Source organism: Phyllostomus discolor, chromosome 5, assembly GCF_004126475.2.
Source record: "Phyllostomus discolor isolate MPI-MPIP mPhyDis1 chromosome 5, mPhyDis1.pri.v3, whole genome shotgun sequence".
Lineage (NCBI taxonomy): Eukaryota > Metazoa > Chordata > Mammalia > Chiroptera > Phyllostomidae > Phyllostomus > Phyllostomus discolor.
In genome coordinates, this window is record NC_040907.2 from 108,228,389 (window position 1) to 108,248,052 (window position 19,664).

The following is a 19,664-nucleotide window of genomic DNA, read 5'->3' on the forward strand; positions in this document are numbered from 1 at the left end:
TCTTACCCTGGGCTCTTTGGCTTATTTCCCTCCCATTCATTTCAAAGCCCTTTCCTTTCTATTTTCACAGTCTCTTCTCAGACCGGACTCTCCTAAGTTGTGAGCTTTTCTCCCAGCCAAGTGCACGCTCAGGCTTCCTCCACCACTGAACACTGAACTCACAAGCACATGTGTCCCCCATCAGACCTCACCCTCCTTCCTGAAACAGGGGTATAAGTTCTTGAGGCTCCCCATGTGTTCAGCCTCAGCAAGACCATCATCATTCAGCAGCAAAAGACAAATACAAGCACACTGAAAAGTAAGACCAGAAATTGCTGAATCACTCCCACAGTGACTGCTAAAGCCTTCCAATTCTACCCACTTGCTTTCTTTTCTGTAATTTTTATTTGGATTCCATGATTTCTTTAAAGAAAAAATAGGGATACAGAAACATTTGTGCATGAAATGATATGATGTCTGGGATATTGCTTCAAAATTATTTTGTGCAGAGGGGAAAGCAGGTAGTGATGGAGATGAGATAAGACTGGTAATGAGTTGATATTATGGAAATGATGGATAGATACATGGGAATTCATTTTATTATTTTCTCTACTTCTATATGTTTGAATTTTAACAATGATTTTTAAAAGAGATAATGGGTAAAGTGCTCAGAATGGATGGTCAAAATGTCCTGTCCCTGCCAGGGACCCAAGCCAGAACTGCTCTTCATATAGCTATCACCCAGCTAGTCTTAGGCAGCATCTCTGCCAGGGGCACAGCAGCATATCAGCTGGGGGTGGGAATCAGTGGGCCTGTGCACACATTCAGGAAAGCAGCCCATAGCAGGTCCATAGTCACCTCCCCACACAGGTGTCCAGTCTCAGAGATATTCAAGGCCCCCATGTGTAGGCACTACTGGCCTTACAGGTGTCTGGGTGGGAAGGGCACTTGCCTACAGGCAACCTTTAGAGGACCCCAGGGGTCCTTGGAGCAAATGCCCAGTGCTTTTGTGTCCTTGCCAGGCAGACAGATTTCAGTGTGCTACTCTCTGGCTTTTGGTGTCTTTCAATCCACTTCTGTTACTTTTCATACAGCCCTTGCTTCCCTACGCAGGCCAACCACACTTTGAAAACAGCAACTGAAATCTTACTCAACTATCTCCAAAAGCCATGACACATGAAAAACACAGCCTAGCCCTGCTCCACAGGGTTTGCTACTCTATAAGCCCCTAATTTTTGCTCCAGTGGGGCCCACCTGGCCCCTGCATGAGACAATGTTTAATTGATCCCAGGAGGAAAGTGGGGTGAAATCCAACTGACTCTTTGCCAAACAATACACAGGTCAGGCAGCTGCACCCACCCAGAGGGGCTCCCACTATACTCTCAACCTATCTCCTTTGGCTTGTTCCTCTCTGTTCTCTGCAGAGCCAGCAGATCCACCTCTTATGCCTGGACACCCCCATTTCTCAAGGCCTGGTTTCTTTGTCTTTTGTGAGCCCCTATTTTGCTCATCTCAGCCTTGGTTAAACAAAATTCTCTGGTGTGTTCTTTAATTCCCACAGCTCTGACCACTGCTGTTAATGGCCCCTATCGCGTCCCACCTGAATGACTATTCTATGGTCCCCAGACTAGCTCTGACCTCTGGGTCCCTAACCTCTAGTCTAACCTGTACATACAGAAACATTGTGCCTCTCTGCCTAGCCCCCACCTATGAGCCACAACATCCCCCAACCTGACCCCATGCTCATCTTGCCACGTGTCACACCCTGAGTCACCCCTCTGCTCTGTCCAGGCCCAGGACCCACTCATCTGCTCAGCCCTGTCCCTCCCAGTCCCCAGCTCCCATATCCAGTGTATTCATTTCTACTTGCTAATACTTTAAAAAAACATATGATGACAGACAAACTTTATATTTTGGAATAATTTGGATTTACAGAAAAGTTCTAAAGATAGTACAGAGTCCTTATCAAGCCCTTACCTGGTTTCTCATGTTTTAATATCATTTTGATTGAAACCATCACCATGGTGTGCCTGTCAAAACTAAGAAACTAAAAATAAAAAAATAAATAAAAATAAAAAACTAAGAAATTGGCAATGGATGTTGATGTTTATTCAACTTTTTTTTAAACAAAAAATTCTTACACTGAGCTGGTAAGCAAAGTTACGACCACTGCTGTGAAGATAAATGGCTGACCATATTGGGCTGGAATTATGAAGTGGCTTCCAGGACACCCTGAGTTGGCCTTTGATGGCGCTAAGGGAGCCCAAGATCCCAGCCTCTGTCTAACAGGCTGACACCACAGGCCTTCGCTCTGGTAGAGACCATTACTTTACAGCTAGATCCCAGAAGGGACTCTAAGGGTGTCAGAGGAAGAAAAGAGGAAATAGCATCTATCATATCAGTCTTGCCTCAAAGGCTCACCTGCCAAGAAGAAAACATTTTCTGCTAAAGATGAAGGTAGGTAAAAGGAATTAGGACTTGTACATTGTGTGTTTGGCTCCAAGGAACAATTTATCAGAGCTGCAGAGCTGTCAGAGGCTGACATGATAAGGAATAACACCAAATGAATAATGTTTCCTCCAAAACCAACTTCTTTAATTATAAGCCTCTCCTTTCCAGAAGAGAGACAGAAGATGCAGAAACACCAATTTCATGCACTTGTGCCTGAATAATGTCTCCATGCTGCTCTTTCCAGATGGCGACCTTCTCACTGGAGAGACTAATGATGTGGGCATATTTAGGGGAAAACCAATAACAGAGTCTTTAACCTTCAACAACAAAAAGTGTGTTGTACAAAATGTTCCTTGGGATACATTAGAAAATATCAATTACATTGCTCACTGAGGTGTAATCAGCTGTAATAATCAAAATTAATTTTAAAAAATAATTAAACAGACCCCAGGGCAAATAGTTGATACTCTTATCCTATGACATCACAGTGTACATATGTACCTAAGAAGTTGTGCCTTCTGTTAGCAACAAAGGCATCCATGAGGATATGTGATGAGAGCAGGGTCTGAGGCTAGTGAGTTCCACCCCAGGCAAAGGACAGGGAGCTCCATGCAGTTCCCTACACGTTCTTTAAGAAACTTCTATGTAACAGGCACTGTGCCCAGCCCAGACTGAGGTACTGGAATAGGATGCTTCTAAGCAAAGACACAGTTAATTTTCAAAGTTAAAACATAATCCACTTTGTTTCAAAAATAATTTGGCTTTAAAAAATCCACAGGCTCTTAAGTTGTAGAAAGGATAAACAAATAACATTTAAGAATAAACAAGTAAGGCTCAAATAGGAAGGAAGAAGCCAGGGGCAGAGGTATGTGCACATAAATGTGTGTGTGTACATGTTTTATAGAAGTTTAGCCCACTAGGTATGTGCAGTTATAAGAATCAAGACATGCTTATCTCTATAAGCTCCTAAGTGCCCATATCAAAGAGGAAAACAACAGTGACAGAGTCCTTTGGTCAGAAGTTACTGTAGGAAAGCACAGATTTCTAGGGAGTAACAGTGAGGGTACAGTCCCTGGTGGCTGTCCTCTCTCCACTTTGGTCCAGACACACTGGCTGTTCCTGCCCTAGGACACCCCCACTGCCTGCCTCAGTGCCTCGGCCTGGCAGTCCTCTATGCCTGACCACTCTCTTCTGGAGAGTAATAAGGCATGTGTCCTTCCTTATTTCTCTACTCTAATGCCTCCTGCCGGAGAGGGCATCTGACCACCTCCACCTAAATAGTCTGGCACCTCTCTCATCATCTTCTTCAGCCACCCTGCTCTATTTTTCCTCATTGCAATCGGCAGTCCCTACATTTATTGTCAATCTTCAGCCCCTGGAAAGCAGCCTCCATTAAAGCAGAGAATAGATTAGTTTTTCTCTCTTCTGTAACCTCAGTGCTTAAAGCAGGAGGTAGAGTCAGCACTTAGTGAACATTTGTTGAGTAAATGAATGAATGAATGACACCTGAGTTGATGTCATAACATCTTCAACAGCCTGCCTTCACAAAACAACAGAGCCAATTTCAAATATTCTTATTTCCAGATTTCTCAATGAGTCAAGAGTGAACAATGACAAGCTATTTGTGAACCTACATGACCCAAACATTGCAGTCTCTTCAAGCTTCATCCAGATGAGCTGGTTTCTCAACCCATCTCTCTAGGACTCAAAAACAGCTGATCTGAGACAATGGCAATGACCTGGAAGGGGGTGTGGCACTGGCGAGAGGTAGCACCAATAGCCTGCATGTCCATATCCAACATCCCAGCAGCCATCCCTTTCCTATCTCCAAGACAGACATACCTGACTTCCCATGGACAGTACTGATTTGGTCAATGAGTAGAAGCTACAGGGTAAACTCAGGGGAAGAGGGCAGGATCCCTCCTGCCACAAATGTCATTTGTCAAGGGCAAGTGCATAGGCAAGTAGGGATGCTCCAGCTCCCAGGGCATAGTGCAGCAACATCTTGTGTGGAATGGTCATTCCCTTGGTAAAGAAAGCTATACAGTAAAAGAGATCCAAGATGGATGGAGAGTATCTGGAAGCTCTGTCCTATTGCTCCCAGACCTGGATTGCTCTCACAGCTAAACCACAGAGCAATCCATTCTAAAATCCAGTAGAGAGTGAGTAACAGCATGTGTAAGTGATACATATACAGACAACAGTATGGAGCATGTGCATGTGTTGGAGAGAGCCTGCCTTCCTGCAGGGCATTCAGGAGCAGGCAGACTGGGCTTTCCTAGTGGAGTAACTGCTACCCCAACTGGGACTTCTGGCTGCACAGACTGGGGGAGGCTACAGAATGGCTCAGGAACCACAAGCTCTGGGGGCAGAGAGAGATGGATGGGGAGGTGCTGGCTGCAGAAACAACACAGCAGGGGGTAGGCCCAGCCAAGACTGAGAACCTCTGGAGGGAGTGGGGATACACTACCATATCACTGCAGAACTCCCCAGAGCCATTTAGGGGAGATACAGAGACAAACTTCATCTAAAACTGTCAAAGACTTTGGCAAGTGGTACCCAGTCCTGATAGAGAGACACTCTGTGATTTATGGGGAAAGGGAGCACATGGAGAACAGGCCCCCCCCCCCACCATGGCTTGGTGCTGCAGCATGGGGGACACACAAAAATTCTTAAAAGGGGAGCTGAGGCAAGACACAAGCCTCAGCAGGGACCCAGTGCTTATGTGCATGAGCATGCATGTGTAGCAGTTCTGCTAACAAAGAACTCAGAGAGATACAGTCACACTGAAGGGACTGTGGGACCCAACCCAACATGGCTGTCAAGCAGGGGACTAAACAGAGTAGAGAGTTTGGGCTTGAGCCTCCAACAAGAGAGCAGCAGGCTAGAGGCTGGCCAGCCAGAGCCTGAACAACTGAGATTTGCTGCAGCCAGGCAGGTCCCCGCATAGACAGGTGAGCCCAACCCCAATCCGTTGTATTACAGGCTCTGCAGATCAGTTAGGCCTGGTTCAGGAGTCCTGTGCTGGGCCCATTTCCACAGGGGAAGGAATTGAAAGCAGGCTAGATGAAGCAGAGGATCAAATCAGTGAGCTTGAGGACAAGGTAGAAAGAACTCCCAGAGAGAGAAACAAAATGAAAAAAGACTCAAAAAGAATGAAGAGGATTTAAGGGAGGTGTAGTACAAGATGAAATGTAATAATATTCATATCATAAGGATATCAAAAAGAGAAGAAGAGGAGCAAAGGATAGAAAACCTGTTTGAAAAAGTACTAACAGAAAACTACCTTAACTTGATGAGGGAAAAGTCACACAAGTCCAGGAAGCACAGAGGGTTCCAATCAAGATGAACCCAAAGAGGCCTACTCCAAGACATATCATAATTAAAATGGCAAAATTCCAAGACAAAGAGAGAATCTTAAAGGCAGAAATGGAGAAACAGCTAGTAACATGCAAGGGAGCTCTGATACAGATATCAGCTCATTTCTCAAGTAAAACATCACAAGCCAAAAGGGAATGGGAAGAAGTATTCAAAGTAATGAAAAGAAAAGGCCTGCAAACAACTCTACTGTAACCAGCAAGGCTTTCCATTAAAATGGAAGGTGAAATAAAGAGTTTCCCAGACAAAACATGGGTAAAAGGACATACCTCCACCAAACTAGCACTGCAAGACATGCTAAAAGAACTTGTTTAAGAAGAGGAAGAAAAAGAGTGAGTTGGGGGAGGACACAGGCATGAAGGGGAAAATGGCAATGAGTACGTACCTATCAATAATAACCTTAAATGTAAATGGATTAAATGCTTCAATAAAAAACATAGGGTAGCAGACTGGATAAGAAAACATGATGCGCACATATGCTGCCTACAAGTGGCCCACTTCAGAACAAAAGATCTACACAGACTGAAAGTGACAAATTAGAAAAAAATATTAGAAATATTAGAAGAAAATGGATGAGAAAAGAAAAGCTGGGGTAGTAATATTTATACCAGGCAAAATAGAATTTTAAAAAAAGGCCATAAAAAGAGACAAAGAAGAACACTTCATAGTTCTCAAGGGAAGAATTCATCAAGAAGACATAAATATTATAAACATATGTGCATCCAATATAGGAGCACCCAAATATATAATGAAAATCTTGAAAGACTTGAAGAAAGATATAGACAACCACACACTTATAGTAGGGGATTTTAACACCTCACTGTCAAAAATGTGTAGATCTTACAAACAAAATATCAACAAGAATAGTGTGGTATTGAACAATGCCCTAGATCAAATGGACTTAACTGATACATATAGAACCTTTCATCCCAGAGAAGCAAAATATATATTCTTTTCAAATGCACATGGAACATTTTAAAGATAGATCACATGATAGGACTCAGAACAAGCCTCAACAAATTCAAGAAAATTGAAATCATATCAGCATTTTCTCTGACCACAAGGGAGTGGAACTGAAAACCAACCTCAATGAAATGGCTCAAAAACACTTAAACTCATGGTGATTGAATAGCATGCTATTAAACAATGAATGGGTCAAGAATGATATCAAGGAAGAAATCAACAAGTTTCTGTAAACAAAGGAAAATGAACACATAATAGTCCAAAATACAAGGGATACAGCAAAGGAAGTCTTGAGAGGGAAGTTCATAGCAATTCAGGTATACCTAAAATAGATAGAAACATTTCAAATAAACAACCTAAAGCTGTACCTTCAAGAACTGGAAGAACAACAACAACAACAAACAAAGCCCAGACTGACCAGAAGGAAGGAAATAACCAAGATTAGAACAGAATTAAATGACATAGAGACTAAAAGAACAATTCAAATGATCAATAAATCCAGGAGCTGGTTCTTTAAAAACATAAACAAAATTGACAAGCCTTTAAGCAGATTCATCAAGAAAAAAAAAAAGAGAGAGAGGAGTCAAATAAATAAAATGAGAAATGAGAGAATAAATTACAACTTATACCACAGAAATACAAATGTCTGTAAGAAATTACTATGAACAACAGTATGTCATGATATTTAAAAACCTGGATGAAGTGGGAAAATCTCTAGAAAAATATAATATTCCAAAACTCAATGAAGAAAAAGCAGATAGTATAAATAGAATGATAACAGCTGATGAAATTGAAGCAGTAATAAAAAAACTCCTAGCACACAAAATCCCTGGACCAGATGGTTTCACAGGAGAATTTTACAAAACATTTAGGGAAGAATTAACCCCCATCCTTTTCAAATTCCAAAAATTCCAAAAAGATGGAAAACTCCCAAACTCTTTTTAAGAAGCCATCATCATCCTACTCCCAAAACCAGATAAAGACACAACAAAGAAAGAAAACTATAGGCAAATATCGCTGATGAACATAGATGCTAAAATCCTCAACAAAATATTGGCAAATCACACCCAGCAATACATTAAAAAGATCATACACCATAATCAAGTGGAATTCATCCCAGGGATGCAAGCATAGTACAATATTCCCAAATCAATCAACATAATATATCACATAAACAAGAGGAAAGACAAAAATCACATGATCATATCAATAGCTATAGAAAAAGCATTAGATAAGGTACAGCACCCATTTATGATAAAAAATACTCAGCAAGGTGGGAGTAGAGGGAACATTCCTCAACAAAATGAAGGCCATCTATCAGAAACCTACAGCCAACATCATACTCAATGGGCAAAAACTAAAAGCTTTCCCACAAGAATCAGGAGTAAGACAAGGATATTCTATTCAACATAGTATTGGAAGGCCTGGGTACAGTGATTAGACAAGAAAAAGAAATAAGGGCATCCAAATTGGAAAGGAGAAGGCAAAACTGTCATGGTTTGCAGATGACATGATAGTGTACAGAAAATCCTATAGGCTCCACTAAAAAAACTACTTGACCTAATAAGTGAATTTGGGAAAACAGAGGGATACAAAGTCAATATCCAGAAATCAAAGGCATTTTTGTATACAAACAATGAAATATCAGAAACAGAAATCAGGGGAAAAAATCCCATTTGAAATACCAACAAGAAAAATAAAGTACCTGTGAATAAACCTAACCAAGAAGGTAAAAGACCTGTACTCATAAAACTAGACAACACTGAAGAAAGAAATTAAGGAAGACAAAATAAATGGAAGCATATACCATATTCATGGACTAGAGGAATTAACATCATCAAAATGTCCATACTATCCAAAGCAATTTATATTCAACACAATCCCTATTAGAATACCAATGATGTATTCCACAGATATAGAACAAACATTTCAGAAATTTATAAGGAATCGAAAACACCCTGAATAGCCACAGCAATATTGAGTAAGAAGAACAAAGTAGGAAGGATCACAGTACCTGACATCAAACTATATTACAAGGCCACGATAATCAAAACAGTCTAATACTGGCATAAGAACAGACACATAGATCAGTGGAACAGATTAGAGAGCTCAGAAATAAATCCATGTCTCTGTGGTCAATTGATATTTGACAAAGGAGCCATGAGCATACCATGGAGCAAAGATAGCCTCTTCAATAAATGGTGTTCGAAGAAATGGACTGGTACATGCAAAAAAATGAAACTAGAGCACCAACTTACAATATACACCAGAATAAACTCAAAATTGATAAAAGACTTAAATATAAGTCATGACACATAAAAGTCCTAGAAGAAAACATAGGCAATAAAATTTCAAATATCCCACATAGCAATATTTTTGCCAATACATCTCCCTAGGTCAAGGGAAATAAAGGGAAAAATAAACAAATAGGACTACATCAAACTAAAAATCTACTTGGCTAAATAAACCATCATGAAAGTGAAAAAGGAACAGACTGTATGGGTGGACGTATTTGCCAATGATACATTGGACAAGGGTTTGATCTCCAAAATATATAAAAAACTCACATGACTCCACACCAGGAAGACAAACAATCCAATGAAAAAATGGGCAAAGGATCTGAACAGACACTGCTCCGAGGAGGACTTACAGATGGCCCATAGACATATGAAAAGATGCTCAACATCACTAGCCATCAAGGAGATACAAATAAAAACCATAATGAGGTATTACCTCACGCCTGGAAGAATGGCCATCATTAATAAATCAACAAAAAAGCGCTGGTGAGGATGTGGGGAAAAGGGAACCCTAGTGTACTCTTGGTGGGAATGCAGACTGGTGCAGCCACTTTGGAAAACTGTATAGAACTTCCTTAAAAACCTAAAAATGGAACTGCCTTTTGACCCAGCAATTCTTCTGCTGGGAATGTACCTTAAGAATCCCAAATCACCAATTTAAATGAACTTATGCACCCCAATGCTCATAGCAGCACTATTTACAATATCAAGTGCTAGAAATAATCTAAGTGCTCATCAGTAAATGAGCGGATCAAAAACCTGTAGTACATTTACACAATGGAATACTATGCAGCAGAAAGAAAGAAGGAACTCCTACCTTTTGTGATAGTATGGATGGAAGTGAAGAATATCATGCTGAGTGAAATAAGCCAGCTAATGAAAGACAAATACCATATGATCTCATGTGCAAAATGACTCTAAAGAACAAAATAAACTAATAAATAAAATAGAACCACAGCCATGGAAATATGGAACCAACTGAAAGTGATTGAAGCAGAGGCGGGAGGCAGATAATGCTAGAAAGCAGGGGAAGGGAGAGGACCTGACAAAGAACAAGTATGAATGACTCATGGACATGGACACAGTGAAGGAATGAACTGTGGATGTGGGGGTTGGGGTGGTTGGAGAAGGGCAAAGGGGGAAAAATGGGATGACTGTAATAAATAACAAAAAAATAAAAATAATTTTTAAAAAGCTATACAGTAAGATGGAATTTTGTAAACTGTCTTCTATTTCTAAAGCACTTGCAGTTTCCACGTGTTTCCCTACATTCTAGTGTAAACAGAGCACATTCTCAGTTGTGTGTTTGGGAATCAAAAGTCTGAGAGGTTATGAAAGGGCAAGGTCATGCATGGCAGTGCAGAGGTAGGAAATGATACCTTCACTCTGCTACCTCCTGGCTGCAAAGCCCTTGTCATTTTTTTAGATTCAGTTTCCATATCTGTAAAATGGAGCTTATAATTGCTGTGTAATGCAACAGATATAAAATCTAAGTTATTCACTCACCCACTGGGCCAGTAAGTCTGTCCACACACTTACCAAGCAGTGTCTTCCACAACCCCAAGTGCTCAGGACACAGGCTATCCTGGTTCTAAACTAGGAGGCCAGCCAGTCCAGGCAAGCTCACTTCCTGTCTTTCCTTCTATGATTAGGCTTTCTCCATATATCCTGAGGCCTCTTGTTTTGCTTGCTTAGAACAAAGAAACTCTCCTAACCTTGGCAGCCTGGGTGGTTACAGGAAGCCTTCATTCCTCTCTTCTCTCCAGTATGTGATGACAGTGCATTAGTTACTAACCACAGTGGACACATGGAGACAGCAAGCCCAGATTCTGAGCAGGTGTAATTTGAAGTCAAGCTCAGTTTCCAAAGTTAAACGGGCAGAGAGCTCAAATTGTATGGCGTGTCTATCAACCTTGGGGAGCCCTTTCTCACAGTCTCTCACAGTTATTTTTCCCAGTGTAGAGGTAAGAAGATAAAAACTCAGGGAAGGTAAATAAACTTTCCAAGGCCTCCTCACCCTAAAGCTATATCCATTCAATGATCATAGTCTGCCTCTGCAGATAAATCAGTGGCTCCAACATTAAAACATATGACAGATTGCCTTTTCCAAAAAGAGCCTACATGTTCTTGCAGAACCTTGACACTTCCTTCCCAAAAAGTAAAGTATATTTCCCTGCCCTCGAACCTGGGCAGAACTTTGTGCCTATCTCAATCCAAAGAACACAGCAGAGGTGATGCTGCATAGCTTCCAAAGCAAGGTTATGGAAGGCAAGGGGATGTGGCTTCTGACTGAATTGTTTCTCTCTCTCTCTCTCTCTCTCTCTCTCTCTCTTTCCCTCTCTCTCTTCCTCTCTCTCCATGCCCCCCCTCTCATCTTTCTCCTCCCTAGGGAAACTGGTCCTTGAAGCCCTGTCACCAGGTTGTAAGGAAGCCCAGCACACATGGAGAAGCTCTGTATAGGTGTTCCAGCCAATGTCTCAGGAAGGTCTCAGATTAAAGTCAGCAGCAACCACTAGATGTGTGAGTAGAAGAGACTTCCACTGATTCTAGAAAAGGCCCAGACATCTTGGAGTAGAAACACACCCCCAAACCTGCTATGCTCCAAATTCCTTACCACAGTATCTATGATCACAAAAAATTATTGTTGGTGCCACTGAGTTTTAGAATCATGTGTTATGCAGCTTTAGAGAAACAAATTAGAAAATCCCAACATCAAAGCCCCACCTAGTCAAGAGGATCTAACACTATATCTCCCAGTAATAGTACCAACATTTCTTCCCCCTTTGCTGAGCCCACACACCCAGCTCCTACTGAGGTATGAGCTAGTGCTCACTGAGTACATCTGACTCAAAAGGAGAATGGGTCAAGAATCCCATTCTTGGATTTTAATGCTATAATGAGCACCTGCTCTTGGCACTCAAGGGGAGCCCATAGCCACTTTAATTTAAAACTAGCCTAAGACCCGGCTCCTCTAGATGTAGCCTCAACTGGGAAGCCACATGCATACCCTTAAAAGTTCAGAATAACATGGAATTGGATTTGTCTAGTACAACAGAAAGAGAAGATATGACTCATGGGGTTTGAAGAAAATGCCTGATGGAGAAGTGTCCTGGGCTCACCTCTGTCTTACACTCAGGGTCCTTGATGGGCCGCCCAGGAATCAGCCTCATGGCTGAGGACAAACTTCCACTCCATGAAGTGACTTTGCTATGGTGTCCAACACTCAAGCGACTGGCCAGAGATTTCTTCTCAGATGCTGGGGACAGAAAAGCAAAAACTGTCAAAGGAGAAATTGAGAGGAAAACATGCACTATTTCTATAGCTGGCGTGGCTTTCAAATGGCTATCCAGAGGCTTCAGCCCAGTGTGCCTGCTTCCAATAGGGGAAACAGCCCAGGCTACCAGCTGCTGGCTTAGATTCCTAGCTCCACAGCTCACTGACTGTTGGACAAGTTACCTATAGTTCCTAAACCTCAGTGTTTTCATCCAGTAAAATGGGAATAACAGTATCTAACCTCACTGTGGTATCATGGAGAGTGAATAAGATTATGTGTTTAAAAGACTGGCCATGAAATATAAGTTTGCAAAGTATGGTTGTTGCCCCTGCCAAAAAAAGAGCCATTTGTAATCTTAAAGTCCATCTCACCACTTTATTTCACTATATGTGTGTGTGTGTGTGTGTGTGTGTGTGTGTGTAAATGAGGGGGGATGCCCCAAAAAAGAAATTATCTTCTAGAGGGTGGGCCCCTTGTAGCATACACTTCCCCTGCTAGATAAGTATTCTAGAAACCCATTTGTATCAGTGTACCATCCATATCAGCTGCATTGTTGTGAGAGGCTGCGTTTGACTTCAGTGAATTTTTTTGAAGACTATCAACACGTTTGCCCATTTCATGATGGGTGATTTACAAGGGCACCTGCCCACACAGTGCTGAGTGTTTAACAGTTTTGGGCTAAAAATGCCATGAGCCCCATGCCCCACACTCTCTATTCACCTGGTCTTGCCCCAAGCAACTTTTTTTTGTTTTCCCAGATGAAAAAATTCCTCAAAGGGAAATATGTTGCCAATGCAGATGAGGTGAAACAAAAAATGGCAGAAGTGCTAAAAGACATCAAAACTGATGAATCCAAAAACTGTTTTGAGTAGTGGAAAAAACCTGTTGATAGGTGTATTGCATCAAATGGAGAGTACTTTGAAGGTGACTAAAGTTTAAACATATAAGAATAAATATACAACTTTTTATAAATAAATTCTGGGTTTTGGGGAATCCCCCATTGCATAAGGGTATATATGTCCTATTTTATTGAACTTTTCCCTGAAATGGAATATGACATCTTGAGTTCAAATTGTTCATGCATGTAGATACATATTTGTGAGGGCTAATTTGGGAAACCAAGAAAATAAAAGATGCTATATCACTAAGTAGTCTGAGACAACATAGATGGAAATAACTGACTCTCAAATAACTGTGAATTTTGTGATGCTGAGACTTAAAAGTATTTGAGCCAGAATTTTAGAGCAATGACCTCTTTAGAAATAAAATTAATGCATCATTCTCACAACTGCAGAGGCTAATATGCAGGTAAAAATGTTGAGTCATTGACAGACTACAAGAGACATTAATATTTTTGGCATGAAGACTTCTTCTTGGAACATGAAGAAACTGAGGCTCTGGGTCACTACATAACTTGGTGCAAGGATTCAAGGCTGGTAGGTGAATATCAGGGCAGGACATAGAATCTCAAGCTCCAGAGCCCAGGATGGAGTTCTGACATGGTGGCCCTTTGATCTAAGAAGTTTCTAAAATCTGCTTGCTTGGTTGACATGTCTGGCCTTTCTTTCACCTAAGATGCAAAGCAGCTTTTGACTTGGACACCGGCCCTCAATGTGCATGTTATGGATGAGATGAGACATCCACATGGATACTGAGTCCTGTGGAGGAAAAGGGATAGCATAGCTACTCTCTCAAGGGGAGAGCACCTTGGAGCAGCCTAGCCACTCTCTCAAGAGGAAAGCATCCTGACCCCTGCCTTGACAGGTTTTTATTGACTTTCAGTTTGCACAGGGATGCAGGTAAAGCTCATTAATCATTGTCAGGCAGTAAGGATCAAACAATAGATAACAAAACTCTGAGGGCTATTTTGAGTCAGGGTCAGATAGCTAGAGAGTTATAAAACTTTGCGGAACAAACTCACTTCTTGCTTGGACCCTTATCATTTAATTGAGAGCTTTCTAAACAAAGCAGTTTTCACAGGATTTTACATATTCTTTCTTAGGCCCAATCACCTGGGAAACCTGCCCTTTCCAGCACAGGGCTGCACCTCCCTCTGTCATTGTTTCAGGCTTAAGTCAGGCAGTGGAAGTAATGCAGCAAAGAGATTAGGAGACTTCTTGCAGGAAGAATGAGGACTCAGGCTGTGTCAAAGCTGAGGGGTGAGGATCCATCACCCCGTTTTGCTATAGCCCACAAGTCCTTCCCTGGGGCCTCCCTGTGATCGGGCCTGTCTTAGGTTGTTCCTCCCTTGAGGAATCTTACCTATCATTGGCTAACCGATCAAGCATTGGGGGCCAGTCAGGGTGCAGTAAAAGGAGCAGAAGCAGTGCTCCTGCCAGGGAGATAAGCTTTGTCTCCTTAGTGGCTTATGGTCTGAAGGTCACTCGCTCAGCCTTAGCCAATGGGGGGGAGGGGTACAGCTTCTGAAACCAGGCAGGGCAGTTCCCAACAAGCATTTATTCTTTGTGAGAAAATATTTATGAGGTTTCAGTAATATAAATACCACCCCCAAGGAATGAGAGAGAAGCTCTGGGTGGAAAGGGCTCTGGACCTTCTGTGGAACCCCAGGAAAGTCTGTCCCTATGAGACCCAGAAGTTCTGTTCTCTGGAGCCAAGTGGACAGAGACCTAGGTAATGCTGCCAGGCCTTGAGCATCATCTCCTCCCAGAGCGGGGTGACCTCTTCAATCTTCACTTCTCTTTCCCCAGGTTTTACAGAGAGATCAGTCTTGAAGGTGTCCTCCAGCTCTTGCCGCCTCTGTGCCATGAGCTGCTGCCAGAGCATCTGCACCATCTTCTGGATGCTGTGTTGGACTGAGAGGAAGAGCACATCACATGATTAGGAGGGCCTCCATGCTCCTCCCAGAGAGACAAAGAGATAGCACGTTGTGGCTGCTTTCATTGACACCCATTTTGAACATGTTCCTAGATTTGCAATACTACCAACATCAATGTGAGCTGGCTTTTATCCTGCTTATAACTTCCCACCACCAAATCCTGCCTGCATCACATGTCCAGAGCTGGAAATCATGATTGACAGGGTTAGGGAACTTCTTTCTCTCACCTCCCAATTATGTTAGATGCTACACTGGGAGATGCTTGTGAGGGCTCTAGGTAACCAAATATCTTCCCCCTAAAAGCTCCTTCCAAGTTGTCTTTTATATTAGTACTTCAGAAGAATGAAACAAAACTAAGACTGTGCCCATGAAACCAGGACCAAAGCCAGAACTCTTTCCTGGCATTGGATCAAGCTTCCCACCAGCCACCCAGCTCAGTGCTCTTCATTTGCCCAGATATGGACAAATCTACCAAGTCATTCTGCGTGCTGTTCCCCACAACTATAACCCCATGACAAGTGCCTAAATTCTTTCTAATCTTAGACCACTAGGTCCCCCTTTGATACCAGCCTCTATAGTCTGTTTTATCACCCTAGGAGGATGGGCATTGCTCAGTCCACATGACTACCAAGTCCCCAAATGCTAAAGTTCATGTTGTAATCAGTATTGTCAGAGTACAATTTAAATTCACAAGATTTTTGAGTACTGTCTTGAGTACTATCTGACAAAAAAGCAGGCTCTCACACCCACCATCTAGTATCACAAACTCTCACAAGGTAACTGGCAGCAAACTGAAGCAGTCTGCTGAAGCCTTCTGGACCAAAGAGGGCAATCCCCAAGACACATGGATCCAAATTCTTTTTTGTTTTTACAAATTACCAATCCCTTTAACTTAACTTGATATTAGCTAATAAACTCTATTAAACTAAATATTTTATAAAAAGAAATTAGTTTATTAACTCCTGTTTTCTATGGAAGAAAGCTAAAGGGACAGCTATATAATGGTTTCAACTGAGATGGTATCTAGTGGTCCAAAGGAAAATTCAAGAGACTAATTGAGAAGTAAAATCAACTTACAGTGAGGTCCTCTGAAATTTTGGTAAGAACACCAAGTTCTTAGTCAAACCAAGTTCCACAGAGCTCTCTCTTCTTCCACCCATCCATCCATCATCCCATTCCATGTTTAATATGCAAAGATCACTCCAATTTTATTCTCATTTAAGTTACCTTGCTGTACTGCTATATCATTATGGGATTTTCTAGGGCTTCTTCTGCCCTTTGAATATCTCCTTAGTAGTATTTGTTTCCTTATCTTGAGAAAGATGAACTAAAGAATGCAACCCTAGCAGTTATCACTTCACTATCCATTTACTCCCCCAAAATAACAATGGATAAAATGTACCATCACTCAAACTTGGGAAGTCATCCATTCTTTTTTCTCTCACTTCTTCATTTGGAGAAAGAAACACTTGATGATAAGGAGTCATTCTAGGCTTGGGTTCCAATCCAAATCCTTCTGGATAACTTATAGACAAGAGATTTTTCATTATAAAGTCTAATTTCTTTGTGAGTATGTCATCATTCTTTATTACAAATGATTATTTTACAAACTCAATAGACATCAATATGGAAAAACTGTCTAATCAAGTGCAAGCAAACAGCTTATGACAACTTCTATGACAGGTATTATATAATAGCATCCTGGAAAATAGAAAAAATGCCCTTTTTTTGTTCCAATCTTATTAAATCCAATCCATGCTCCTAGCAGACCATCTGAACCCTCTCCTGGTTTCTCCACTATTATAATTGGTCATTTCTTTTTGCAGACTTCCAAAGCACTGAACTCTGCCTTTGTTTGGCATGAATCTCACTCTTCCTGGAATGGGGCTAGGGCCAGCTCCATGGGCCTCTGACCTGTGCAATATTACTGAGTCCATATTTAGAAAGGCACCATGCTTGGTGTCTTCTGTTGTCATCTTGAAATTCATAGTAATTTTTGAACAAGAAACCCTCATTTGTACTTTTCCAAGATCTGTACATCCCATAGTTAGTTCTAAGTTAAGTGGTTGGTTCTAACATATTAGGTTCCCCATTAACTGTGTGCTCCAGAGCTCCTAGTCATGTGAATATATATGTGCCCCTTCTCTGGGACCCCTCAGCCAACCAAGCATAATATTCACTCAGTACATGTTTGTGATTGAACAAAAAATGACAAACAAAAAAATGAAAAAATATAGCAGCATATGAGTACATCCATTCTTGAAATTTCTAGCATTGAGTGCCTTAGGATTTTGAAGTCCATTTTACTAAATGGAGGAGTGTGATGAGAGTGGAACTTTAAGCACACAAACCAATCTGCATCCTGTTCTGTTTACCTTTACTTTCAGTATGGATAAGACCTAATTCTTGAAATACAGAAAATACAATTTAATCTACACACTGAAAATAAGTTCTTTTATTTCAAACAAGTAAAAAGCAAGTGTGTCCTCTGGGCTAGGGGGCTAGGAGTATTTTTCTGGTGCTTCCCAGAGAGTTACTCTAGTGTCTGTAATGCTTAATAGTCAACTCAACTGGATTTTTTTTCCAGGAATGAAACATAATTTGTACTGGGATAAATAAAATCATCCAATAGTCCTCTCTTCCTCTCCACTCAGCATGGCTCTCTATTAATGAGATAATATTCACAGGCTGTATGACACCTAGGCCCTGGTGGCACATGATGTATACACATTGCCATACACAGGCAGGGAAAGTACACATGCATACACACACACAGAAATATAATATTTTCAAATTTCTAACTTTAAGAAAATGATTTAAAGTGGGTTAATTTTTTGTTATATTTCTATACACAAGTGTACTTATGGGTATTATTTTATATCACAAATTGTCTATATATTATTTATGTAAGCAAAATTATTCCTCACTTACATAATATAATTTATTTTATGTTTTTCCATTCTATGGTTGTATTTACCAAAGGTTAATATTTTTGAAGTCTGCCTACATCATAAAATCAATGTGCATATTTAAAGTTGAAGTTTTCTACCCCTAAAATTAATTCAATGAGGAATTTTAACTGAGAATTGTGAAAATTGGGTAAATTATTATTTTATGATTATTCTAGATGCTCAGTCATATGGACATGGTTGAGGAAGACCTACCATATTATCAAACATTGTACGTAATTTGGAAAACCAGTCTAAAAAAGGATTTTATCATTTATATTGACTTCAATCAAGTGTCCCTCTGAATGCTCTGTTCTGCATTGACTACTGGTGGGCAAGAAAACAGAAAAGTGGATAGCTCTTACCTCCTCGCACTAAGCAGAAACAGACAATGCATGATACACAGTAAGAAGCTGGAGTTGGAGTTGTAGGTGGCAAAGATAATGTCCCAGTGTTCCTGCAGGAATTCCAGAATGCTGAGAAGGCTGAGGCATTCAGAGAGAGACTGCTGGGGCTTGGAGAGGCAATAAAGAATGACTTTATTTAAACTGCTGTATAAAGCACTGATGACAGTGTCCCTTTGTGAAGAGGCATTTTCGATGACCTGTGTCATAAAGTAAACACACACATACAAAAACATATTTGTGAACACTTTATGATTTTAGAACTGACCTAGTTAACTGTGAAGATGATACGATCTCAGCCTTTTCTGTATTTCAAAAAGTGGCATGATCTAAAATTCAAATAGGACTATTTTCTCTACCTTTGAACTTCTATTTAAGTGAATGATCAATAACAGTAATTAAAATTGTTGGATTTACTAAAAATTAGTGGAAAAAAATTTAAATTCACCACAGTCATATTATAGAAAATAGACAGGGGAACCAGAGATTTCTGATATATAGGTAAAATGGTTGACCTTCAGTGTATAAGAACATGCTATTAATAATGTCTAATTAAAAAATATGTCCCTAACTGTACATATTAGTTATCAAGCACAGAATTTTTATATTACAGGTACATACTAAGCATTTTTGCATTAAATTATATATATTGTCTCAGTTAAGCATCCTAACAACATGATGAAATAAACACTAAGGTTGTCCCACTTTAGAGATAAAAAGGATAAGGGCCAAAGAAGTTCACTGGTCAGCAAGGGTTGAACCAACACCAGACATCTGAACCATGCCCTTAACCACCATAGCATCTAAGGGAGACAGGAGCCCAATGAATTTTAGCACATGAGAAACTTAGATGGGGAAGTAAAAAAGTCCTGACTTGTAGCCCTAACACTAATCTATTTATTTGGCTTCATCAAAAAGAATCCACAGAACAATAATTACATGCAATTTTTTTAATCTAATAGAAAGGTCATTTATTAGTTATAGATTGCTCTCAGAATTTTATGGATACTGCAAGTAGTTATACTAATGAAGTTAATTTTATTTAAGTCTGCTGTAATTTGGGGTTTGTTTTTTATCACTGTCTTCTCCTGCTCCTCAGATTGGTCATATCTTTCAAACTGAGGTTAGGAGTTA

General features: G+C 40.6%; 1 protein-coding gene across 1 annotated transcript in view; it reads right to left on the reverse strand.

Moving 5' to 3' along the window:
* Positions 1-19,664, reverse strand: part of WDFY4 (WDFY family member 4) — a 324,491-nt gene that overhangs the window by 156,072 nt on the left and 148,755 nt on the right. Inside the window, 4 exon segments of the mRNA XM_028512450.2 lie at positions 12,188-12,324; positions 14,970-15,155; positions 16,581-16,702; positions 18,492-18,730. Coding sequence (XP_028368251.1) covers positions 12,188-12,324; positions 14,970-15,155; positions 16,581-16,702; positions 18,492-18,730 — 684 coding nt within the window.